The 27,059-nt window shown below is 43.1% G+C and overlaps 1 protein-coding gene across 3 annotated transcripts in view; it reads left to right on the plus strand.

The window, feature by feature from the left end:
* Nucleotides 1-27,059, plus strand: part of FYCO1 (FYVE and coiled-coil domain containing 1) — a 91,339-nt gene that overhangs the window by 12,247 nt on the left and 52,033 nt on the right. For all 3 annotated transcript variants that reach the window (XM_025200253.1, XM_014518520.2, XM_025200252.1), the window contains exons 2-10: nucleotides 3,340-3,524; nucleotides 8,906-9,012; nucleotides 9,989-10,114; nucleotides 16,539-16,645; nucleotides 18,770-18,913; nucleotides 19,731-19,824; nucleotides 20,612-23,242; nucleotides 25,148-25,240; nucleotides 26,077-26,195. In XM_025200253.1, the coding sequence (XP_025056038.1) occupies nucleotides 3,467-3,524; nucleotides 8,906-9,012; nucleotides 9,989-10,114; nucleotides 16,539-16,645; nucleotides 18,770-18,913; nucleotides 19,731-19,824; nucleotides 20,612-23,242; nucleotides 25,148-25,240; nucleotides 26,077-26,195 (3,479 nt within the window). In that variant the 5' untranslated portion in view covers nucleotides 3,340-3,466. The remainder of the gene's footprint in view (nucleotides 1-3,339; nucleotides 3,525-8,905; nucleotides 9,013-9,988; nucleotides 10,115-16,538; nucleotides 16,646-18,769; nucleotides 18,914-19,730; nucleotides 19,825-20,611; nucleotides 23,243-25,147; nucleotides 25,241-26,076; nucleotides 26,196-27,059) is intronic.

The raw sequence follows: 27,059 nt of genomic DNA on the forward strand, positions 1-27,059 counted from the left end.
TCTAGCTGCTGACAGACAAAACTCATGACATGGGTGCTTGTGCAACTGTGTCTGTTCTGGGGCAGTTGATTGTCTGTATTGATTATTTCCTCACCTTAGTGGTTTTGATTATTTCCTCACCTTGTGGTTTTGTAGGTGTTAATCATTGCTCGTTAACTCATTAACACCTACAAAACCACGGACTAAAGAGAGGAAATAATCAATACAGACAATCAACTGCCCCAGAACAGACACAGTTGCACAAGCACCCATGTCATGAGTTTTGTCTGTCAGCAGCTAGAAGTGTAGAGCCCAGAACCTCAAAGCCCTGCACCGATCTCCTCGACAGCTGGCAGGCTTTGTGGCCGCAGCAGGGGCCACCACCCCTGCAGTTTTCATCCTGCTGCGCCTTAACACACACAGGATCATCTGTGTCACAAGTTTGCCTGTCAGCAGCTTGAGGTGCAGTTCCCCTCAAACCCTGCAACCATCACCTTGAAACTTGGCAGGCTTCATGGCCTCAGCAGGGGTGACCACCTCTGCAGCTTTCACCTCCCTATGGTGTAACACATACACGTGACATGAGTTTTGCTTTCAAGAATTTGGGGTGCAGTTCCCCCCCAAACCCCAGCACCAATCTTCTTGAAACTTGGCATGCTTCGTGGTCTCAACAGAGGCTACAACTCCTGCAAGTTTAATCTGAATCATACAAAAAACAACAAGGTTATAGCTATTTAATTGATTCCCTATTATACCTTATGGCCGGATCTCTGAAGTGACTCCGAAGCTTTTCCGAAATGGTTCAGAAGCTCCAAATCACTTTGGAAAGCCTAAAGAAGCCAGTGCTTCGATCTGAACATGCTGCTTCAGACACCAAAGCATCCAAAGCTTCTCCAGATCTGAAGCACAGTCTGAAGCCTCACACAGCCCTATTAGTGACATCAAAGCATGGCAGTAGAAAGCAATAGATGACAAAAGTTGGCTATTATGAGAAATGCCCTCACAAGATGTTTAGCCTTTTCTTAATGTATTTTGTCTGTCTGTTCTGTTAAGGCTTGTTTTCAAGTTCCTTTGTCTTGTATCACAATGGCAGAGTGCTGGTCGTAGGACCAACCTTCACAAACAAGTTATTGACGCATACGTCAACACTGTGACTGATCTGAATTCTTCCAATACCTTCTGGACTTTTTCTGTCTAGGTATTCTAGGCATTTTAAGAATGAAAAATTGCAGCACATCCTCAGTTGTCTGAACCCTTGGCTATTCAAATGACAACTTAAAAAAAACCCTAACTTTCAACTTTTGGTATCGCATAACAAACTGTTGTCTTCAGCATTATCTAGTACAGTACTTCTGTACTCTAATGTTGTCTGAAGCATTGTAACTTGTAACTGATTTGTAACTGTTGGGGCATGATTTTGTTCTTTGTAAAGCTTTATTTACTACAGGGTATATATAGCAGGGGTAGGCAACCCCCGGCACAGGTGCCAGAGTGTGGCACTCAAAGGCATTTTGCTTGGCACGTGCCTCAGGGCAAACGGCAGCAAAGGGGCTAGGGCTGCATTGTCACAACAAGGATTGGGCCCCTCGTGGCTCCCCCACCATCCACCCCTGGCACGCCAACATCTTACAAGTTGAGGTCACGGGTGTCTTTGGCAGTCTGCCCAAAAATGTTGCTGACCCCTGGTGTATAATGACCATATTTCCTGTGTCCTAGTAGGACACACTTCTCCCTGCCCCATTCTCCACTCAGCTGTCTCTGAGCTCTGGTCTTAGCTCTGTGTGCCAAGGAACCCTGTTGCAATCCTGTATCTCTGCTCTTAGGTTTGTTACAGCAACTGCTTCACTTATCCCAATGAATTCAGCTACCCAAATGACTTTTCGGCATGTACTTTCCAAGGGGGGGTTGGATAACCAGGACTGTTATCAATTTGTGCACTTGTTTAATTGGCTAACACCAGTGTTTGAGGTGCTGTTATACTTAAACTCCTTATTGTTATATATTAAAATATATCCATATGGTGTCAGAGTTTCAAAAACTTCAGCATTTTAGGTGCTGAGCTGTTTGGAAAATCTGGCTGTAAGTGTCACCATTGGAGCTACTATTTGCTCTTTTGAGAAGCTGGCCTTTAGCTTGGTGCCGAAACAGAAGGTGAGATCTTTAGGAATTTGTCCCCAGTTTAAGACACCAAGCAAATCTGACCCTTTGTGCTTATCTGCCTTTGTAAAGTGGCTTAATATCTATGGATGAAAAGTTCTGCGAGGTGTTGCATGTACCATTTTTATGATTCACGTGTCATTATGACCAGAGCAGAAAGTTGGATACTTAAAAAAAAAAACCCCAACCCTATCATCCAGGGATGCTATGCAAACTTAAAATAACATGTTAGTCTTTCCATCGGGGTGCCAAACTCACCTGGGGGCCCAGGCTGGATATGAACCTCAGGCTTCCTTGCAGGCTGGATCCAACTCAGGCACAGGGGTCACTGCCATGGCCAGTGCAGCGGTGGCAGGCCCAGGGGCAGTGCAGGGACTGAGGACCGTGAGAAGTCCTGAGGATGAGGCCCAGGCGCAGAGTGACAGTCTGAGGATGGCAGCCATGAGCCGAGCTCACCACTGAAAGCCATGGCCAGCAGAGCCAAGGGGCCCAGAATTTTGCAGCAGGCCATGCCCTGCAACATCCAGTGGCCTATCGTCAGCCCGGCAGGCTGGACACAGGCTCCACAGGCTGTATGTTTGACACACCTACTTTACACAGACTGGAAACTGGATATACTAAGATCTGACCAGACTTGCCTTGAGTTTTTGGACTGCAACAGTTATCAGTGATTTGAGCATATCAGACTAGGAGTGTCCTGTGATCTCAGAGGAGGGAATCAGACCTTATTTCACTTAGGGCAGAATTGGTCATTCTTGGTATTGTGGCTAGTAAAGCTGAGGCTCACTAGAGGGAAATAAATATGCTTATAATAGTGTTCTCACATAGAAGTGGAGTAGCATAGAGTTCCTGCAGGGAAACAATCATGTAATCAGAAACTCCCTTGGATCAGAAACCCAACTGTCTAGAATACCAGGTTGGAGCAGCCAGTGAGAGGAGCCTCTGTTGTAGCTCTGTTGAGGGGGTGAAACTTGTTGCCCAAATTGCCTGGATAACTTTGATAATAGGAGGAAGGGGGAAACAGAGAAACCCTGAAAGCAAAGGTTAAATTAGAAAGAAAGGAGTAAGTTAGGGCTGCTAGGGGGAAACCAGCTTTACAGAAACCCATTTAATAAATGTGATTTAAAAATCTGAAGTGCCACAACTGAGCATGGATGCACTATTAGTATCAGATTATATATAAAGGAGATCTTCTACTTCCAGAGCTTCAGATGCTACAAAGAAGACTGATCTTTACCAGCTGAGTGGTCATCATGGACGTGGAATCTGCTGTTTCTTTGTAGATGGATGAAAAGTATAACATCATAGGCTTGCAGCCCCTCTGGTTTTCATGATGGCAGCAACCAGTGGAGAAAGCCAGCTACAGAGGATTATCCGGGATTTGCAAGGTACACTGCCTGTTGGCAGACTTGATTTTACAGGCCAGTCTGCATTCCTCATGTTTTCGCTATTGGGGCATGAGGTTGGTTTGTTTATAATTGTCTGAAATCTGTGCGTGGCATTTATAATTTGACATTTGAGACTTATGTTTGTTCAGTGTTGATGTAACTCTGATCTCATATTCTGCATGAAATTTACTCTGCTTTATTTAGGATCTCAAATTGTGTACTGTATCAATTTTACAATGAAAAACATCCCCTGTGGGATTAGGACTCGCTGTCTCTGCAAACAGTAGGCAGGATTCTTCTCTTCCACTGGTATAAATCTGGACTATCTCCAGTAAAATGAGCAGAGAGACAGTCCTGTAAAATTAATGTAAGTGAGAAATCAGAACTTTCTTTTCCATGTTTATGGATCACAGATATTCACAGGGACAAAAATGTTATTCAAACAATGAAGTTAGGCCTCCAAAGGTAGGGAAGAATGGGAGAGAAGACAGGGAAAATTTTGCCTGAGTAATCAAATACGGGTGTCAGGAGACAGAGCTACGAAAGATGGTTTTGTGGATAAGACGCAAATACATTTGGAAGTCATTGCTGTTTTCCCATGTTTGTCACAGATTTCCTGTTCAGACTTGAGCTAAGACATTTTCAAAATTAAACAATAGTTTTGGATGTCAGGTTTGAGATGCCTCTTGGCCTACTTTTTATAAGCACTGTGGGTACCTATACATGTGCTCCAAGGTGGGGGGTAGCATTTTAATTAGAGTGACTCTGGAGAGCTGCTCTAATTAAAACACCTGCAGCTTCTTGTATTCAGCATCCCGCACTTCAAAATGGTGGAAGCGCTTTAACTAAAGCTTGTTCAATGATCTTTAGTTAAAGCACCACTGCCACTGTTTTGAAATGCAGGAAGGTGAATACACAAGATGCTGCAGCACACTGGAGCATTGTGATTAGAACACTCCAGCAGGCTCGATTAATCAAGCCCATGAATGCCGCATGACCCTGGAGGCTGGGCGGGCATGGCGAGCTTCTGCAGGCGGTGGTGGTGCTGGAGGTGGCAGAAGCATGGCAGCAACGAGTGGTGAGGTCCCACAGGGAGCCTCAGCACTGTCAGGGGCGGGGGAGGGGGGCAGGTTGCAGGCGACTGCAATTGGGGTCTGCCCGCAGATGCCGCCGGTGGTGTCAGCAGCAAGGGGAGAAGATGAGTCTGCTCCAATGCATTCTAATCAGAGATGTTAAAGCATCTCTGAAAATCAAGCCCAGATGATCCCAGGAGTAACAAGGAATAACAGCCACAAGTTAATTGAGAGTAGGTTCAGGCTAGACATCAGGAAGCACTACTTCACAGTCAGGGCGGCTAGGAGCTGGAACCAACTTCCAAGGGAAGTAGTGCTCGCTCCTACCCTGGGGGTCTTCAAAAGGAGGCTAGATAATCACCTAGCCGGGGTCATTTGACCCCAGCATTCTTTCCTACCCATGCCAGGGCGTCGGACTTGATGATCTGCTCAAGTCCTTTCCAACCCTACCAACTATGAAACTATGAAACTGTCCTCCTCAATACTCCTAAAAAAACTTGGAGCTCCTTAAATCACTGGACAGTATTTTTGTCCTTCAGTTTCCTTATCTCAAAAATGATCGTATTTTCATTGGAGGTGTTGTCAGTGCTCAAAAGTGTAGGACATAAAACTAAAAAAGGCTTGCTAGTTTGGAGTCCTGCCAATGCAGGTAACCACATGAATGTATAAAGATTCATCTTCAAATCAGTTAGGGTTATTCCCCTCACTTCTCTTGTTGGAAAACTATTTTAGATCCTCTGATAGTTAGGAACATTCTTCTAATTTGTCTCCTGAATTTATTCATTGTTACTTTTATTTATTTATTAATACTTATTTGTCCTTGTGCTGATACTGTCTAATTTAAACAGCTCTTTACTTATGGGTATTTGTTCCCTTTCACTCTTCATTTTGCTAGGTTGAACAAGCCAAGCCTTTTAGTATTCCAGCTTGAATGAATCTTTCTTGAATGTGGTTGAATAAAATTATACATGATTTCCTAGACTAATGGAATATATAAAGCTCTAGATGTACTAGATAGTCCATTCATATGTCCCTATCTCTGCAAGGATTGCCTCGTATAAGCCAGGATTGCAATTGCCTTTTTTGTGGTCTCATAATATTTGTGCCTTCCAGTCACCCTGTGATTTATACACCCAGGTCTTTCATCATCCCTGTTTCTAATAGACGAGGACCAATATTATTAGTTCCGATGTGCATAACCTTGCATTTTGTATAGCTGTTTTATCCCTTTTCTGTAAATTCAGTCTTCAAGAACATCCAATTCTTTCTGGAAGATATCCTGGTCCTCCTCTATATTGACAGTGCCTCCCAACTTTGTGTCATCAGAAAATCTCCTTAGCATATTCATACTTTTTGTCCCAGTGCTGTTAATAAAAATGTTAAATAATATTAAGCCCAATACTGATCCTCAAGAAACTTCACTAGTAACATCCCTCTATTCCAGTAAGTGAATTAAATAATATTCCTCCAATCAAGGAGTGCTGTATGCATGCAAAATAATATATGCTGTCAATATGTGACCATAAACGGTCAATAACTACAATAGTTCTACAATTTAAATTGTTATTTATTAATATGATTAAAATGAGCATCTTTAGCCACTATTTCATAAGACATCTCAGGGGAAATGAGACAGGAGGATGGTGTGGAAAGATTCCAGTTAGTAGGGGTGTATCGAAGCTTCAGTCGCCGATTTGATTCAGAGAAGATTCGGCCTGATTCAAAGGCCGAATCACCAAATCCGAATTGAATCGGGAGACCAAAAATTACCTCTGAATCAATTTGGAGCCTCCAAATCGATTTGGAAAAGATTCAGGAGAAGACTTGGAGATTCAGAAAGCAGTCTTTCAGGGGAACAGAAACTGAGAAGAGGGAGGGGGAGTGGGCGGGGGAAGACTGACATCTGTAGCTGTCCAGTGACTGTGATCTTTCCCTGAGTCCCCTTCCAATCACAGTGCTCTGGGAGAGGGACTTAGAAACCGCATATAAGTCTCTGTCTGCAGCCTTTCTGTCCTTTTTGTGAGCTGTTTCTGCCTGAGCACCAGGAAGGCCCCCTGTTACAGGCTAACATCCCTGCTGTTTTCACCCCGCTGCCCCTTAACACACACATACAGTCACATGTCAGGAGTTTTGCTTTCAGAAGCTTGAGGTGCAGCTTCCCAGAAACCCCTGCATCTATCTCCTTGAAACCTGACAGGCCTCATGCACCCAGAAGGAGCTACCATCCCTGCTGTTTTCATCCAAATCTGTCAAAAAATGACAACATTATAGCTATTTCAGTGATTCCCCATTATAGGCTCTGGCCGAATCTCTCCGAATCAGCGCCAATCGATTTGGGACAGTGATCCGAATCTCGAAATCAAATCACTGTCCTCTGAACCGGCCAAATCCAAATCGAATACTGCCCTATTCACACAGGCCTACCAGTTAGCACTGTCAAACAATTTTAAAAATTGATCATGATTAATTGTGAGATTAAAAAAATTAGTCTTAATTAATTACAATTTTAATCACACAGCTAAAAACTCAAAATTATGCAAAATTATGCAGGTACTTTGTATGGTTGGGGGGGTGGAATTTGTGAAGCTGTGGGAGGCTGTTGGTGTGTGTATGGGGTTTGGAGCCTGTGGGGTCTGAGCAGGCAGGTCTGGAGCTTGGGAAGGGGGGATCCCTGCATGGCCTGGCAGGATGTGGGGTACTATGGGTCAGGAGGGAGGGGCAGCAGCAGGAGGAAGGAGAAGGAGCAGGGGGAGATGGAAGGGGTATTGGGGGTGCAGATCGAGGCCCCCACAGTGAGGGAGGGAGTGAGGCAGGGGCAGGGGATGAATAGGACCCTGGGGTCAGGGCAGATCATGACAGAGCCACAGGCAGCTTATCCGGGGAGGAGGGGGCACAGCTCCCTGCCACTGCGCACACCCCTGGGGGAGGCATGGGGGGCATGTGCCCCTGGATTTGTGCATGCGGCAGAGACAGGATGCCCTCTGTGCCCTGCTGCCTTTGCCCTGGGAGAGGTGGCACCTTAACTAACAGGTTCGGAAAGCTGTATGCTTTTTTTACGTGATGGTCTCCATCACCAATGAAAGCTTATACTTCTCTTAACCAGTTAGTCTCTGAAGGTACATGTGCCCAAGCCCTGCTCCGACACATGTTAATTAACACATGTTGGAGCAGACTTGATTAATCAAGTCTGCTGAAGCATGCTAATTAGCACCCTCCAGCAGCCTCTGTGTCACATGTATTCAGCGTGCCCACGCTTCAGAATAGCTAACAAGCTTTAGTTAAAGTGCCCCCACCACCATTTTGAAGTACAGGACACTGAATATATGAGAGTCTGTGGGCACTTTAATTAGAGTGGCTCCTGAGAGCTGCTTTAATTGAAACCCCCCACCCTCACACATGTAAAGATGCCCTGAGGTGCCACTCTGCCCAGCCATCTGCCTTTCGCACTTCAAATGAGGAAAAAGCAAAGATATATTATATAGCAAAGCTGGAACTCAGCACAGAGACCCTATTTGATTTGCAGCAAGAAAGGATTATCCTACTTAGCCTCAAACAGTTTAATGAATCTGGCCTGGGGACCTAAAGCCTGGTCAAGCCCTCGGGGGGGATAGAGAACACGATAAAATCAGTCATTGGTGATGCTAGTTGAAGAGAAGCTGCTGAGATTGATGGATTCTTTGAATCAGCAGAGCTTTACAGATAGGACCGGGGGTTATTTTGTTTGTTTCTAGTTTTGTAAATATGTTTTTCCCCCCTTTGTGTATTGTAACAAGGGCACTCTAAACCTTCCAGAATAAAACACTGAGGAGATAAATGTGCTGACCAAATGACTGTTCTTGTTACTGAACCACTGATCTTCTTCAGCAGCTTACATTCGCCAGAATTCTCATTGGCCCTGCAGACTAGTAGCCACTGATGTTCATAAAGATTGGAAAAAATTCCTTCCTCCATAAAAGCAACAGGGGGAAAATGTGCGTTGAGGTTTTCAGCATTTTACAGTTGGTTTGCTTTCTACAGCAGCTTCTGGGAGGGTGGGGTTGCTAAATATTATTAACTAGCTATGTATGCAAGAGAAATAAAACAATATTACAAATTAACACTGAACTGTAACTTTTTGCTTTGCTCAGCATGGGATTGTGATCAGAGCAGCAAAATTCTGCAGTCTCATTCAAATGCTCTGACTGAAAGAAAAAGAACACATATGCACTGTGTAGAGAAGCAAGCCATGTGTTCATTTATTGGTTTAAAGTTACTTGGGTATGCCAAACATCTCTCTTTAGTTACTTGTTCTGGTGTCTTGTTTTAAAGATGCTGTGACAGAGTTAAGCAAAGAATTTAAAGAAGGAGGGGAGCCAATCACAGATGACAGCATCAACTTACAAAAATTTTCCTACAAGCTTGAGTACCTTTTACAGGTAAGAAGCAACATGCGCTACTTCCTCTGTCAGATCTGCTGAGGAGTTTTCTGTCTTTTTTATGTTCCTTTAAGATTCAGTATTTAGATAGCAGTAAAAAAATCAGAATGTATTAGAGCAATCACAATACAAGCCATCTTCCTTTTAGTTATTGCGTTGAAGTGCAGGCCAGTGCTTATTGTATCTGTTGTAATGTTTTTTATTCGGCAACCTGCTTTGAAAATACAAGGAATTTTGCACTAAGGGGCTTTTTCACTTGGCTTTGGAAACGCACCATGTTATGCTAGCATACAGAACTTTTCATAATAAGGTCTGTGAGAGTTTTTAGTGCAAGATAAGTATATCTAGCTATCCCTAATAGTGTAACTGTAATGACCTGAATAACATAGGTTTTTGATTGACATTATTGTGCAAAATAATTTGAATAAGTGCCAGGGATCACAGGTGGGGTTTTTAGAGCCCACACTGTAGACAATCCCTCTGTAGCTTCACTGTTGATAGCCAAACTAGCCAGGCACCTAGCCCTAGTGGAGACAGAGACTGAATCACTGTCATACAGTTCTTTTTCCAGATGATTTAATTCATTTCATAATTTTAGGGATTGCTCCCTTTTCGTCCATGGACATGTCATTTCAAAAAAGCTTTTTGCTTTCATCTTGAGCAGTGTGGATTTATATGCCTCTTTTAGGTAGTTTTTACTGATTGTGTTCACCCACACTAGTACAAGACATTATTTTGGGAGTGATAGTAGATCTCAGCACTCGGCTAACGTAATTCTGAATGGGTTTGGATGGCTGTTCTCTAATTAAGCTGAGGATTCTGATTTATATTGTGAATTACGGTACAACATTCAGATTCACCAGATCTCACTGATACAGTGAATGTGAATACTCATGCAAGAGGAACTTGATATCAGTATAGCCATGTGCATTTCAGTGACTTCAGGTTTTACCCACGATGGTTTTTTCCATCCAAGTTTGACCAGAAAGAAAAGACCACGCTGCTGGGGAACAGGAAAGACTACTGGGATTATTTCTGTGACTGTCTGGCTAAAGTCAAAGGAGCTAATGATGGAATCCGCTTTGTCAAGTCTATTACAGAAGTAAGTAGACTGGGTCGATTAATCATTCCAACAAGTAGTTCATATTTCTGTATGCCTACTGGGAGCACTACAAAACCCCTCAGATATAGACTTGTGCTGTTCCTGCTGTTTACATAGTAGAAGAAACTTGGACCTTTGCAGAATATCCATCCAAAAGGTAAGCCACCTTAAATTGTTCACCAAATTATTTAAAAAGAGACTGTGTAGTTATGCAGTTACTCATTTGTCCCAGTGACCTCATCTTAGCCCTGAATTATCTGAATTAATGCCATGTTATTGGTTCCCCTAAGAAAAGAAAACAGTCAATGAACAGTGAGAAGGATGCCTTTTTAGTGCAAATGCCTATAATTTACTACTCGGGTTAGATCAAAATAGAATCAAGGGAGTAGAGCCTGCATGTGCATAGGTTACATAAGGGCAGGATTTGATCCAGTGAAAGAGAAAACAAACGTTTACCTTTCTCATCATTTTCCAATCATTCAGCGAGCTTGAATGAGAGTAACTGAGCAAAGCATTTGGCTTCACGTCCCTATTCAGGCAGTGTTTGCACAGTGCTCTGAAGGTATAAAACACCATGTAATCATATCGCCTGAGGTATGCTGCCATGAAGAGGATAAAAGGTGAACTTGTTCTTATGAGGCTAAGCAAAGTACACACTGGTAAACAGCACAGTAATAAAACCTTAGTCCAGCATCAACAGAGAGCAAACCTTAAATCGTTAAATCTATTAGTGAGGTAAGTACTGTGAGAAGTTTTTTGGGGTTGATCCTTTCTGAGTCTGTGGGGGGAAGGAATGACTTGAATCAGACATGAGGATAATTGAAGCATTGTTGAGGGTGTGCTGAGTGTTTCCATGATGTCTAGTTTTACTGTCTCCTGCTGTGCTATTTGTGTGATGTGGCGATTATACAGAAGTTTTCATCTCTTCTCTCAGGATTTCACTGCCAGCAGCCCTGACACTTATCTTGAGACTTCTCCATGTAGTCAAAGAGCCAGTTAGGAGACTAGCATGACTGCTACCAGAGCAGTCAGTTCCTGCTTTCCCTATCCATTTTTCCTTCTCTTTAGGCCCTTTTTCCAGTTTTCTTTTTGGCTATCAAGAAAACCCTTACTCCCTACCCTGCTTTCCGTCTGGACTTTCAGATATGAAGCATCTTCTCCCCAGCCTTTCTTCAATTTCCACTTTCAGCTCAGGAGGTTGGGGAGACAATTAAATTAATTTAAAAATCAAGTATTTTTCCCAAGTACCCAAAAGGCATCTCCATACACAGAAGAAGAGGTAAGAGGAACACAGGCCTCCCAGGTTGGGTGGCAGAACTTCTAGTCTCAGAGCCAGCTGTCCATGTGTGTGAAAGCTCCTTCTCAAGACAAGGCAAGGCTACAACTAAGGCATTTCTTTTCCCAATATTAAATTCTGCCAGTGTCATGCCTCTTGGGCTGGAATTGTTACCCCATTGACTTTAAAACCAGGTATTCGTTCCCTGCAAAATTCTTCTTTATTTGTGGTCTTTTTGCTTGCTTCCAAAACCATACACAATCCCAATTCAATGCATTCCTGACTTTCTGTTACTTTATATCCCTGTTGAGTTGCACGAGTTGCAGAGGTCTGTTTTATATCTGTTGATGACTTTAGTTTCACTTAAAAATATATATCTCTGCTGCTGCTTCTGGCTAATGGTTGGGTGGAAATCAACAAGAAGTTGCAATTTTCTTAAACATTTGCATACATTTTCAGTTCAAAGCTTTTAAAAACACTAATTTTAAAAATTACCACTGAAAAGTAACAATAAGGAGGAAAGAAGGAAAAGGTGGTAGCAGAAAAACAAGAATGAACCTTTTTTTGTCTTCATTAAAGATTGAAAAAAATCATTTTTTAGGGAAAATTTAGAAAAAGGAATTCTTATAACACTTATGATTTTTAACAAAATAAAGTCTCACTTGAAAGATAGCTACATGCTCTATTTCAGATCTCTTTTGGACCTTTGTGAAGAATGCTTTTTAAAATACACATATAGTGGTCTAAAGTGGTCTAATCTCCAGCTTGGCAAAGAAAGGTTTTCTGTTTGAACTAGGAGACTCACATGTCATGAAAAAATGTTGTCTGTTAATTGATTATTCTAAGAAGTGCTTATATTCTAAAATGAGAAGAATCTCCACTAATATCACCAGACTCATTATTTTTTTCATCTTTATTTCTCCTCAGCCGTTTATTCCCAAGTGGTGACATTGCACTTTTTTTTATATAAAAAAGATTTATTAAGTTACTGAAACATAACAATTCTCTAGTAACAATTTTAATGGATTAAAGTTGAAGATAGAGATCAAGACCTTCAGATTAAAACAACATAATTTACACTAGGGAAAGTTTCTTAAGGTTTAGTTAACTGTCATGCCGTCTCAAAATCTACATTCCTCCCTTCCATTTTTTTTAGATTGGGGTATCAAACATAGCTTGCACACTAGATCTGGCCTGTAGAGTGGGTCATCTGGCCGACACGGCTTCTTTTTGGCTGGATGATTTACCCCTAGATCTGTCCACGGGGCTTCTTACTCTGGCTCCCAGAGCCACTGTGTTGGCATGGCCAACACTAAGGGGTTAACACCACTATGACAGCTTTGCTGAAAATAAAGGCAATCAGTCTGATCTCCCCAGTCACCTGGAAGCTGTAGCTGCCTGTCATGATTCCCCTGGTCCCTGCTTTGCCTCCCTTTCTCTTAGCTCGCCTGCCACACCTCAATCTACCTAGGTTCAGGAGGCAGAGTCAGGGGTTATTTCCACTGCATATATTGTTCACCAGGCTTTTGCTCTTTGCTTCTTCTGCCCTATCCCTGGAATGGGCATCCTGCTCTGTTTACCACCCCCCAGGGGCTCACCCTTTCTGCATGAGCATCACCTTGTAGGGGCTTCTTTATCCACCTGGATCCTGATTCTCTGGAAGGAGCCACTCTCAAAATCCACTGACTTCAGTCTCATAATGTGGGGCCTGTGCCCACTCACTACTCTTCATGGGCACTAGCCCCCCTGGCCACACCTCTGCCCACTCAGGCTCTTACGGGACCTCCTTCCTCCCCTCACAGTCCCATCCCAAACCACTGGGATCACTTATGTGGTAAGAAAGAAAAAGAGGAAAGGAACAATACAGTCATATCCTGTCTAATCAGTCTTTCTCTCAGCATTCAAGTTTCACCCGTAGGCTGCTTCACCCCTTTCCACAGTCTCCTCCAGCTAAGTAAGTCATCCCACTTTGGCATCAGGAGCCCCTCACCTCTGCTTCACACACCTTGTTCTGCAAACACTGATTCCAGTTTTGCTTGAACACTCTTCCCTCCTCCCTTCCTGTCCTCTGGAAGGGAGTTAAGTAGCCAGGTATCTCTTTCCAGTCTCAACCTGTGAATGAGTTGCTAATTACTTAATTGGTGAGCCCTTAAACTGCTGCTGTTTCATCTTTGAGGATACTGGCCCTCTATACTCCAGCCTGTGACTCCCTTCTCTTAACCCCTCTGCCCCTCCATCTCTCTTTCTCCACTGTCTAACAACAGGGCAAGGGTTCCCTGTTACAACCACCTGCCCCCTTCCCTGCAGCAGAATTTCCAGGTGTTGATTGCCACCTGGCATTTAAATCAGCAGCAACAACTTTTCTCCTCATTTGCTGGCCCTTGCAACTCTAGTGAGAAGACCTGTGTGCTGGATCCTGCCCATGAGAAGTCCTGTAGTTCAAATGATGCCTACCAACTCAAATAGGTTTGACACCCCTGCTTCAGATAAAAATGAAGGTGTATTTATGTTATCTGGCCATATCAGCCCCAGATTATGGTGCACGTAATTGTCTGCATGTGGTGAGGGGCATATGAACAACAGAAACTTTCTATTAAACCAACTCAGAGAGTTGGAAAAATTCTTCTTAGCAAGTTTTCAGGCTTAAATACTGAAGTTCAGTCAAAGGTGCCAAACTAGATACTGAAGTATTTAAACCTTAAAGCTTGCTAAGAAGAATTTTTCCAACTATTTGAGTTGGTCTAATAAAAGATATCAGATATACCCAAAGAGCCTTGTCTGCCTATGTCCTTAGACCAACACAGCTACAACCTACACCACAGAAACCTTCTGCATTTTTGTAGTTTAATAAGAGCTTCATCTGATCTTGCTTTTTCTGTATCTAGCTTGGAAACTTTGATTGAACTTTGGTGACTGATGATGATTTTAAATTCTGTGTCTTCTCTTCCCAATTAGTACTAATTTCTTCTTGTCTGCCTTAAGTTTTCAAAAGATTTTTAAAACACCTTACGGTGGGCTTAAATTTCACCATTCAACAATGTTGTGTTCTTTCAATAGCTGCAGAAGCTTGAGGGAATTTTTTTTTTACTTGTGGCTTATGATTTTTAAAAAAATCAGTTGACTACTTCAGGTAGCAGGTGTGTAAGATTCTGGTTCTGAAATGAAACAATAGAAGTCAGAGGAGTTGATTTTAGGCTATTTCCCCTGACTTCAGGTGGAGATCAGCAGTTGAAAGATGAACCTGTATATACTTTAAAACCATAACTTGAAGTGTTTTCCAGGAAGAATGTTTTCTGTTTGGCAGTAGGGAAATGAGAGGAAGTGATGTTAATCACTGTTTTAGAAATCATAGAATATTGAATAAGGAATAACTTTTCCCCTCCCTCTTTGTGGAGCTGCAGTACATATTCACTAGGTCACTGAGTGAGAGAGCTTGTGGACCCATTGAAACTGCATTCGCATTAATGAAGCCATCTCTGATGTTCCAAATAGAGTGAACCAAGCCACTGGGGTTATTTTTCTTATTCTCAAAGGAAGACAAACTTACGTTAAAATACGTCTTTTTGTGCCTTTGCTTTTACATCTCTTTCAAAAAAGCTGTACTGTCAGCAACACTGTCCGCACACTATTCCCACCAGCTGGAGGCTTTCATTCATTTTGGAAGTGCTGAGAGTGCCCAGCCTTACCTAGCTCTATTAATTCTGGTAGGATTACAGCACAAATTGATATGGGTTGTACTCATCAGCAGAGCAGGGCTCCTGACGGAAAGGCAGTAGAGCAGAATAATCACAAGCAGGGGCGGTGCTAAGGGAAGGCTTGGGGGGCTATAGCCACCCCAAACTTCCCCATAGCTCTCCTGTAACCACGCCTCCCAGCATCACCACTGCTGCCTGCCCCACGCAGCCAAGCCCACCCTGCTCCCAGCCCCAGCCCAGCCCCTCCGCCAAGAATTGGCTGACGTAGCCCATGTCCCCAAGCCCACAGCGGGCAGCCTGCCTCCTCCCTGCACAGAAATCTGGAGGAGGGAAGCACATACTCTCCTGTGCCTCCCCCAGGGGTGCATGCAGCAGTGGGGAGCTGCCCACAGCTCCATCCTGCGCCCCACCCCGGGTTTCCATTCACTGCCCTGGCTGGGCAGCACCTATCCCTGCCCCAGCCCCAGCCTCAGCCCCACTCCCTCCCTCAGTCTGCCCTGCTCATACACCCCCCCTACCCCCAGCCCACAGACTTACCAGCAGGACGTGGCTCTCCAAGTTGCCCAACTGAATTTCTGTAAATCAGTGATCAGATCAGTATTGGCTGATATGGCTGGTTAATAGTCAGCTATCAGTATTGGCCAAGAAAATCTTTTATCGGTGCACTACTATTGTTTATTTTAATCCATAAGTTTCGGGGGGGCTCATACCTGGGCGGATAGGGTGTTTGGCTGCTTATGAAGTGCTTGAGATGAGAATCAGTCTCATCCCACTTTTTGTGGTGTTCAAGTGCCCATAGGGTGCTGCTTTTAATCTACCTATTTTAAACTACTTCCAACGTACCTGTCTATTTTGGTTGGGGGGCATCATATATATGTCGTACAAGTTTTTAAGAGCTAACACTCACTTAGTCTACAAGGTGCAAACCTACCCTGCCTTCTACTTGACTTCATAGTAATATCGCTAACTACATCTCTCTATATTTTGAAGGGTACCAAATAACTTGGTTATAAAAACAAAACAGACAGATCTCAAAAGCAAAAAAAAACAAACTGGAGGAGTTCTGCAATACTTATGTTGACTAGCACTTTGTTTCATGAATTGACCCTTTGACTTCAATAGATATACTATTCCTGAAATATAGTATTATGCAGTATAATGATGGCACAATCTAACTCAACATTACTTGTCGTATATAATCTGAAGATAATTTTATATGTACGTTTGGGGGCAGAGTCTGTCCTTTGTTACCTTCTGTATCTCTGTTTCCTATCAATAAAATGCCAATCTTGTATTTGTCAGACCACAACTCAATGTTGGGATGGTGAGGAAGTCTGGTGGGGATGTACCTACCATCACTTCTAAGAGCCCAAATTGCTATTCATGCTTTCTGTATGTGTAGTGTATGTATTTAGTGTTTAAAAGTTATTGTTTTGTTGCTTGTTCTTCCCAGTTGAGAACATCCCTTGGTAAAGGAAGAGCATTTATACGTTACTCCTTAGTACACCAAAGGCTAGCTGACACCTTGCAGCAATGTTTTATGAACACCAAAGTAACAAGGTAAATATCAAGGTACCTTTGTGAGGATTGTGAGATGCTTAATGTTCATCTCTAGCTCATATGTGACTGATCCAACATTTATTCAAATAAATTAAAAACCCTCCATTAGGTTGGCTCAAGAATTTAATAATAGGATACAAAGCCTGTCCAGTTCAGGTCACTGGTTCATACCCATCTTCAGTCAGCAGATAGTGAGAGTTGTTCCCATCTCAAAGTTGTTTTGTGGCCTGTATGAAATGAGTTGTTGGCCCCAGTCCAGTTCCTCTTGGACAGATGTTGATATAGTTAAGCAGTTATTACCACCAGCACTACTAGTCTCAGTAGGGGAGTTAGGAAGTGAATAGATATGGATACCAAGCTATCCTTTCACCTTCTAGAGCAGCAAGAGTGAAAGCACATAGGCACAGGATTGTATGAGAAAGATTTCCAGTTTTATATTAATTCTGAAGACAGAGACTTTTAGACTCCAGGACATCAATGGGGTACTTCTTAAAAAGAAATACGTTCACTAATATTTAAAACAAAGCCACTGTCACTGGCTAGCCAGTTTTATGCTTTTCAATTACCAGACCAGAAGTTAGCAACCTATGGCCTGCAAGCTGGATTTCGCCTGTGGAGCCACTGGATCTGGCCTTTGGAGCTGGAAGTCTTTGCCTCATCCCATGCCCATGCTGGGGCTGGGCATTAAGGAGTTGCACTGGAGCCAGGCAGCTGGAAATTGCACCCACATCACCAGCACTTCTCCCTGCCCCGTACTGCCTGACTGCAGTGCGAATGCAGCTTCTAGCAGGTGGGGAACTAAGCTGGAGCCAGGCAGCTTCTAGCTGCACCTGTACTGCAGCTGGGAAGATCAGGGGTGGGGTGGGATGGGGAGTGCAGGGAGAAGTGGCAGCAGCAGTGTGGGTGCACTTCCCAGCTGCCTGGCCCCTACTCAGCTCCCCTCTGGTTAGAAGCTGTACTGACACCCCAGCCAGGAAGCCAGGGACTGGAAAAAGCGGTGGTAGCACTGGCACAGCTCCTACTGCCTGGCCCCAACACAGACCTGGGTAAACCCCCTTTGCTGCTGATTCCCTATAAAACCACCCAGCCCGCACCTGACTGGAGCCAGAGTATTCCAACCTCATGGTTTGAAAAGATTGCCGGCCCCTGTACTAGACAATAGAAATAACAAGCATCAGTGGTTAGTTATGTATATTTTACATTAAAAAGCAAAGTGCAGGTCATGAAAAGTTTTATCTCTGCTTTGTGCTGGGAATATGTGAAAAATATGTAGTGTTTTGGAGCTTGCATGTCTTAAAGTTTTCTGCCTTCAGTGCTGGAGATTCAGCAGAGCTTCTGGGAGAACACTCACAGTTCTCCCTACAGGCATTGCATTTGTCCCAGGATAAACTGTTTTTTCCTGGTACAAAGTGCAGTTGTCAGAACTGTGTGAATTGTCCTGGGATAAATCTTAAAAATGTCTGAGAGATAAGAACTACTCACAGTACTAACAATACATCCCAGAGTGCACCTGAATGGCTATCCCAGGGTTGCATCATTGAACCAGTGGTAGAAAAACTGTAGCATGTTCAGCTGCTCATTAAACCTTTATTAGAAGGGAAATGTATGTACATACTAATTGTGGGATATACCTGTTCTGGGATAAACGCAGGCACAATTTGTCCAGAGACAAATGTAACATATGTTCCTAGCCTCATTATACCTAAGTCTAGTTGGTGCAACCTGTTACTGAATGCTGTGAACATTACATTGGCTCATGTTTGCTTAAAAAGAAGAAATGTTTGCAAAATATAAATGTAAGACCAGAGAATACAGTGTAACTATCCAATATGTAGCAAATCCTTTTCCTCTGCCACAGCCTTTCTCAAGCCCAAAGTAAAGTTTTATTGTTTAAGAAGTTTTCAAGTAAGGGGATCCATAGGTTTCAGTCGCCCCAGCTGCCACTCTGAGGTCCTCCCCCTTGTTCCCAAAAGAGGGGATCAGGGTTAGTCAGTGGTTAGTCTGAATGTTATGGGGTCGATCCTCTTATTTTTTTATCTGACGAGACAGATTGTTCTTTGTCATAATTTGGACAATGATGCTCTTTTCTATGTATTAACCAGTACTACTGACTTCTTTTTTTAGTGATTGGTACTATGCAAGGAGTCCATTTCTGAAATCTAAAATGAGCTCTGACATTGTGGGTCAACTCTATGAGCTCACTGATGTTCAGTTTGACTTAGCATCCAGAGGCTACGACTTAGATGCTGCTTGGCCAACATTTGCAAGGTAATGTAGACAAGCTTTATAATTTTGCAGATGTTGGAGCTGTAACATATACTAGCTGATCTGCAAAGTCTTCTGCAATGTTTATATTTAAGGAAGGAGGGGGGGAAAAGGGTTGCGTTACAGGCAGCACAAAACTTTACTTTCTGGCAGATCTGTGCCCAACCTGGACTTCATTGTCTTTATTATACTGAACATGAAGACCCAACTCTAATGCCTACTGAAGTCCAGAAGAATGTTCCTTCTACTGCAAGGGGCACTAGCTTATGCCCCATGTTGACTCAGGTATTCACAGTGACAGTGAAAAGTGATCTGAGTTCCTTCTATTCCAAAAGCTGAGGCTCTGACCAAACTAATAGTGACCTCTTTCACTTACAGTATTAAATGACCTTATGACATACATTTGCTTCAATGGGCCTGATCCCACTTAAGAGTGCAGAAATAAACCCAAGGTCTGATTTGATGGCGTGGAGTGCACACTTAGCAAATTTCTAGATGACACTAATTTGGGTGGAGGTGCAGACATTCTGGAAGGTAGGGCTAGGACCCAGAATTACCTGGATAAACTGGAGAAATGGTCCACAGTCAACCAGATGAAATTCCACAAGGACAAGTGCAAAGTCCTTGTTGAAGCAGAGACTATGCACACTAGCTTGCTGTGCTTCACAGTCTGCTGTGGCTATACCTAAAAGAATCCCAAATGTTAGAGCACACAATTTGTGTCTGTGCATATTGATGGAGGGGGCATGTGCATGTGCACGCGTGCATGTATGTTTGTTTAGCCTTTCAAAATAGCATGGTTTTTCCTTGTGATTTACAGGAGGACATTGTCCTCACTTGGCACTTCAGCATATTTGTGGAAGCCTCCAAGTCGCAGTTCAAGCATGAGCAGTTTAGTGAGCAACTACCTACAGGTAATGGAATAACAAATGAGAGTGTGTCAGTCATATTTCCTTACCAGTGCAGATCTTTATATGATGATGTAGCCAGTGCCAGTCTAGAGGCTGTCTGATACTTGGGATTTTAGGAAGCTACAAAAACCCTGACAATAAAAATAAAAAGAAATTCTCAATTGATGATGAAATCCAACATTTAAGTTGTCTTAAACATAGTTTAAACAATTGTAGACAGCTAGAAAAACTTACATTAGTATCAAGGAAAACAGCCCCTTTTCCTTGGAGCTTTCCCTTTATAGCACTGGAAACCTAAAAACTAACATCACTGATGATTTCTGAGAAATTTTCTCCTGGCCCAGCAAAGCATTCAAACTCATGTTGAAGAGCCATTGAAGTCAACAAGAATGAAGTGCATGTTTAAATGCCTTGCTAAATTGGGGCCTGAGAGCAGACTGACCTGATTTTTCCCTAGTTAAATAACATGCAAAGAATAAATAAATAACAAATGAAAGTAACTTTGAATCTGAATTTGGTATAAGTGCTTGGACCCTGAATCATGAGCTCTATAAAAATGCCTGGTAACAAAAAAAAAGTAATTAAAAGGGATTATCAGTAACACGAGAGTCTCAAAATGCTGACTTTTATCTTTACTGTAATCCCAGAATATTAATGTTACCACCACCCAGTATAAATCAAAAACCATTAAGCCATTGCCAATACCTGGTACAATCTAATCTGATACAGGCAAAATGCAACAGTTTTTTAAATCTAAACTCTTTGTTCTCCCCCACCCCTCTGCTCCTAGGCTCAGGAGTATCCTTCTAGCCCTGATGCAAATAATTCCTTAAATCCTGAACAACTAGAAGGTTTTGAAGAGATGCGAGTGGAGCTTGACCAGGCAGATTTGAGGCAGAGAGAGCTTCAGGATCGGATTCATCAGCTGGAAATTGAAAATCAGGAGCTTCAGGCAGCCATTGGCCTTCAGAAAGAACAAGTGCAAGTGGAAAAAGAGAAGAGCAGCAACTACAGTGAAGAGAACGCCAGGCTGACAAAGATGATAGCAGAGCTACAGAAGCAATGTGAAGTCTCCCAGTCCACGCAGAGTACTGTTCATGACCTGCAGAAATGCTTGCGGTCATTAGAACTGAATGCAGCTGAAAAGCAAAAGGAATACTATACGAAACTAGAGCAACTGGAGTCCAGCAAGGAGGCCTGCACCTCAAGACTGCACCACTTGAATCAGGAGCTGGAAACTGCTCGGGCTTTGGTCAGCATGAAGGACCTTTGCATCAGTGAGCTTAGTGACAAGCTGAGCTCTACAGAGCAGAAGAACCTGGACCTCATTGCAAAAATAGATGCTTCCTTGGGTGAGAAGGAACAACAAACCACCACTAACTATGACTGTGCTGTAAAGATCCAAGAATTACTAGAAAAACTTCATCAGGCAGAAGAGGAAAAGGCTGACATACAGAAACTAAGCAATGAACACCTGTCCCAACTGAAGACAGTGAGAGAAGAACTGCAGCTGAAAGAGGAGGTACAGAAAGAACTGGAATCTAGGTATGATTGCCTTGCTGCTGACTCCAGGGAAGAGAGTGAAAAATTACTTATGAGCCTGGAAACCATAGCAAAGGAAATGGATGCACTTCAGAAGGCGCTGACGATGAAAGGCAAGGAGGTAGCTGACCTCCAGATCCAGTTGAAGGGCTCTCAGGCTTGGGTGGGTTCACTGGAAAAAAAACTTGAAGAGGTCAGAAAAGAAAAAGAGCAACTTGAGGAGGAGTCCAGCATCACTGAAAGTACCCAGAGACAGAAAGTAAATGCCTTGGCAGAGCAATTGGAGCTTCTGGAGGACCGCACAACAAAGCTGAGTCAGAATGTGCATAGCCTGGAGGAGCAAAAAAAGAAACTCCTTTCTGAGAAGGACCAGGTCAGCCAAAAAATAAAGGCCTTGGAGGAGTGCACAGAGCAGCAAAGCTTAGCTCTGAGCGAAATGGGTGAAGACAACAAAAAGCTGAAATCTGAGAATACAAATCTGCAGCAAGCCAAGAAGAAGATGAAAGAGAAGCTGAAAAACTTGGAGGCATCTAAGGCCTCTTTAGAAGCTGAGGTGGCCAGGCTGAGAGCTTCTGAAAAACAGCTCCAGAGTCAGATTGATGATGCCTTGGTGTCAGTGGATGAAAAAGAAAAGAAGCTCCGGGGCCAGAACAAACAGCTGGATGAAGACTTGCAGAACACCACAAGGCAAAACCAACTCTTGGAAGAGAGGCTACGGGCACTACGTTCTGAGTTCCAAGAACTGAGACAAAGAGAAGAAGCCACCAAGAAGTCTTTAGCTGTCTTGCAAGGAGAGCACAAGAGTGCCAGACAGAACAGTTTACAAATGGAGAAGAGTTTGTTGTCCCTGAAGGAAAGTGAAGAATCTCTTAAGTCGCAGGTGACAGAGAAGGATATGAAGCTCCAAGACAGGGAGCAGCAGTGCAAGCAGCTAGAGGCTGAGCTGGAGAGACACAGAAAAAAAGCAGAGGCTCTGGAGATGGAAAAGCTAAGCGTGGAAAAAACGTGCCTTCACCAAACAAAACTGATTGAATCCCTTACTACTGAGAAGAATTCAGTGGAGAAAGTCCAGCTGGAGCAAGCAGCTTGTCAGGAAAAAAAAACCCAAGAGCTAGCTTCCAAACTGGCTGTGACTGAAGAGCAGCTGCAGGTCAATCATGGTGAAGTGTCCAGGCTGCAGACCGAAGTCATTGAGCTGCGAGCCAAACTTCAACAGACAGCTGATGAACGAGAGAGGGTGCAAGGCAAGCTGGATGTCACCGAGGTGGTTCTGGAAGAACAGAAAATGCTGGTCCAGCAGCTGAAAGAGCAAAGTGAATCGCTCAACAGAAGCCATGTGCAAGAGCTGGTACAGTGCAAGCAAAGAGAGGAGGCTCTGGAAAAGGAGTGGGAAAAGGATGCCCATCAGAAAGCTGAGATGGAGAAGAACTTGATGAGTCTCAAGGAAGAGCTGTCTAAGGTGAAACAGTGTTTGGAAACTATAAGAACAGAAAACGTGGAGCACAAAGACCTTCTCCACAGGACCAACACTGAGATGGCAGAACTCGGGATTCAGATCTGTTCCCTGACCTCTGAAAAGGTGGCTGCAGAAGAGAAGCTGGCCCAGGTCAGTGAGAGGCTTCATGAAGTGGATGAGCAGGCAGCAAAGGAACAGGAGAGGCTGCAACTTGACATCTCTGTGCTTAAGCAAGAGAACCAAAACCTGCAAGACAAACTGAGGGAGGCTCAGGTATGTGCTGCAGCTGTTCCAAGCCTGCAAGCACAGCTGGAGATGGCTGAGAAACAGACACAGAACTTCCAGGAGACCAGCAAAGAAGAGCTGTCTTCAATAAAATTTCAAATGAGCACAGAGATTTTAAATTATCAAACAAAATTCAAGGTAAGTTGATGCTGTACAGTGTTCATTTACATCAGGAGTGTCAAAGATCTGGTCTACACTGACCTATCATCTGGCCCATGGTACTGCCGGTGGTCTCAAACCAGTCTCACCAGCATGTGCTGGACCTGGCCGCACACACTGGTTGTGGCACACAGAGCCAATCCAGCATGTTTCACATGGCAGGAAGGGCCAAACCAGGATGTATGCTGCTTGTGGTGCCCATGGCAGACCAGCCCTCTTTGTTGGATACGGTGCCAGTCTGCTGGACACACAGCATTCATGGCCAATCTGGGGCTCATGCTGCATGCAGCACCCACACTGGACTGGCCCTGCTCATTGTCTCCAACACTTGGAACTGGTCTATGGACCTGATCTGGACTGCAGACCAGCCCCACACCCGTGATCTGGATTACAGGGCCGGATGAGTTTGATACCGCTGATTTACATAGTAGGGAGGAATAATTCCCTCCATTACAGAGATTATTGGCTGAAATTCTAAGGCTTGTGTTATGCAGGAGGTCAGACTACATATTCACAGCAGTCACATCTGGGGCCTTAACCTGTGAATCTATGAATTTAAAGAGATTTGTCTCTGAAAACCATGTGCCTGACTGCAGTGTGCTAAGCAGCCTTGGGTCCTGCTGACTTTTCGTACTGAAGTAGATTTAGCTTCTCTAAAAAACACATGACCCAGTAAAGCTAGGATGGGGCTGCACACTTTTTAAGGAGATTTTTGAAACATGGGTTCTGAGACTTGATGACTGCTTGGCTTTAGTAAATATTTATTCATCAATGACCTTGAAACATTTCAATTTGCAATGTACCATTTTTTTTTTAAAAACCTGTTATCTAAAAAAACCTGCTATCCAAGCGGGTCCCAACATGCAGGGTGTTTTATAGCCGCATTGGGCTACCTGCCCTCAGATCTTCTTGATTCTCTGATAACAGGGGTTGAGGTGTAAAAACCCCAAATGGTGGTTTCTCAAGAGGTACTTGCAAAGCAGCATCAACTTACTCATGACACTCAAAGAAGAGGTCTGTCACAGTAAATTGTGCAGAGCTTATAACATGATCCTTCTTCTCTTTCATTGGGTGCTATGACTAACAGAGAAACAGTTCATATTGTTGACATTGAAGTTGTCATTGGGCTTTACTTTTACTATGCTGTTGATACAGACATGAGTAGTTGGCACCTATCTTAGTGGCAGCATTTGAGGCAGACTGCACACTTGAAAGCGTATTGCAATATTGGTTACCCTCAGCCCACATCTTAAGGTTAGCTTGTATGATCAAAGAGCTAGAGAACAAAGTTAGGACACCACTAGCAGCCTTTGAAAATCCCCACTCTGAGGGTTTTTTTTAACAGCCACCGATATAAATTTTGCTTCAGCAAGCCCAGTTCAATTCCTGCTCTTGTAGGATGAAATCCCTGAAAAATTAAGTAGTGTGTGTATGTTTTTGCAGCTCTGGAACTGAGACTAAGCCTCCTGGGTGATCAGGTTTTTACATCCCTCTGTACCCTGAGATACTTATCATTTGGAGAAATAGCTCATTTACTTTCTACTTTGTGCATTTTAGTCTCCTACTTGTGAACATGTCGTATTTCTTTCTTTCACTCTCAGGATGATATTTACTTGTTTAGCAGACTGGGCTGTTTCTGTTAAAGGATACACAGGCCCACAAACATAACCTGATTACCTCAAAAGGGGATTATGCCATGAATTTTAGGCTCAAAGTTCACTTGAGTTCCCATCAGAAATTGATCAGCCACATAATAGACCAGGCTTTTCCCTGGTTCAACTTGAATTGTTCATTCCTCATCAGCAGGCAACTCCCAAATGGGAGGTGAGGGGGGAGACACAACTCTAGTGTAAAGTCTAATAAATGTTTTCTGGACTATACTAGGCTGTCAGCGAGGAATGTGAGAAAGTAAAAGAGCAGCTCAAGGAGCAGAAGCAACAACTGGGTGCAACAGAAGAGGAGATTGCAGAGTTAGAGGTAGGTGCTTGATCTGATTAAAAGACCGGGATGTGTTGTGTCAGCAATCATTTGGATTGTAGCTGATAAGGCAGGCAGCCTGCCTGGTAGCTGTCTGGGACCCTGAAAAACCACTTGAAGAAATAAAGGTTCCCAGGTCAAGTAGTCTCACATTTGGGTGCCTAAAGTGAGAGATTTTTAAAGGTACAAATGGTAGTTGAGCACTTAGATGCCTAAATACAGACCCGGGGCATAGCAGTTGGCACCCTAATTTGAAAATGTTGCTTGTCACGTTTAAATAGAACAGGTGCTTTTGTACTTCCTTTTACATGTAAGCCTTACGTTAATGAAGAAGCCCAAAACTGGATATTTTCTTTTCATGTTTCTTTTAAACTTTAAATTTAAAACTTTAACCTTTTGAGCATTAAATTTTTCTCTGGGGTTTCTTATTTCAGCATGTAAAATACTGCTTGCTTCTGATGAAGTTTACTCATTGGCTGTCTTCCTTGAAACATTTTTTTCTGCAACAGAGAGATAAACACTCTTCAGCAAAGGCCTTTGTGTGCTGACTAATAAGAATTACCAGGACAGTTTAATGCTGTCTTACTTCCCTTATTCAGCATGACATAAGTAATCAATCCCCAGTATACAGTTAATTAGCATCTGATGATACAGTAATGTTTTAATTAATACTTTGGCCTAAACTTCCCCTTTAAAAGCATTATTGAGCTAGTTGACTATGTTAAGTGCAGAACGGTTGATAAAGCATTATTCCTATATTTGTGTGTGTAATAAATACATGCACACAACTTTTATAAATTTTATACACCGATAAAAATATGTTATTATTTTTCTAGGCTACAAACACAGATCTGTCTAGCAAACTGGATCAAGCAACAGAGCAGCTGACTGAATACGAATCTGTCAGGCTGAAAAAGGAAGAGGAGGTGATGTCACTGAAAGAAAACTTGGAAAGGTAAGCACTTTGCATCTATTGCTTAAGCTGTACATGAGAAGCCAAGTCAGACAACAGCAACCAAAGCAAACAAAAATTGCTGTTTGTGGCATAAGGGGGCAGTGGAAATAATGTATGAGCACTGAGCTTGGATTGGGATTGTAGACAAAAAAAATTTGACTTGCCAAGAATGCAAATTTATTTCTCAACCAAAGTGAAGTTTTATGTTCATTGCATTTCTTATCTCCTTAATGAAACTATCCTACATGGTGCTAGACTTTCTTCATAGGGGGCTGTTGGGACCATTATAATACCCCACAGCTCTCCAGGGCTCCAAGTCATTTACACCACTACTGCTATGTTCATTCTACAGATCCTGAATGAACTGCTTCTGTCTCTCAGAGAATTAGTTAGTCTGATCACAGCGTGTGAATAGAAGTAGTGTAGTCGTATCCATACAGCACCACACACTGTTGTAACAGCTCCTTGCAGCAGATGCATCTGCCTGCTTGTGCCATGGCAATATATATATATATATATATATATATATGGGTTTTTTTGGTTTTTTTTTGGGGGGGAGGACCTAAAATTTGGGTCTGTCTTGGAAAAATTGAGATGGCTGGTTGCTTTATTTATGGGTCTCTCTGTGCCCAGTTTGCAGATGACACAGTCATTTATGGCACTGTTTATAGAGTCCTGGATGTTTAGCTCAAGCCTCAACAGCACATGATTTTAGCTATAGGGAAACTCAGTTCTGTCCTTGGTGTCTCAGCCAGGGAGACAGCCATCATAAACGCACCTGTAATAAGGGAGCAGGAAAATGGTCTCTGGTCCCCAGAAATTACTGACTGTCAGAGGTGCCCCTAGGTTAACATATCTTTGCAT

The sequence above is a fragment of the Alligator sinensis genome, unplaced genomic scaffold, assembly GCF_000455745.1.
Source record: "Alligator sinensis unplaced genomic scaffold, ASM45574v1 scaffold54_1, whole genome shotgun sequence".
Taxonomy (NCBI): domain Eukaryota; kingdom Metazoa; phylum Chordata; order Crocodylia; family Alligatoridae; genus Alligator; species Alligator sinensis.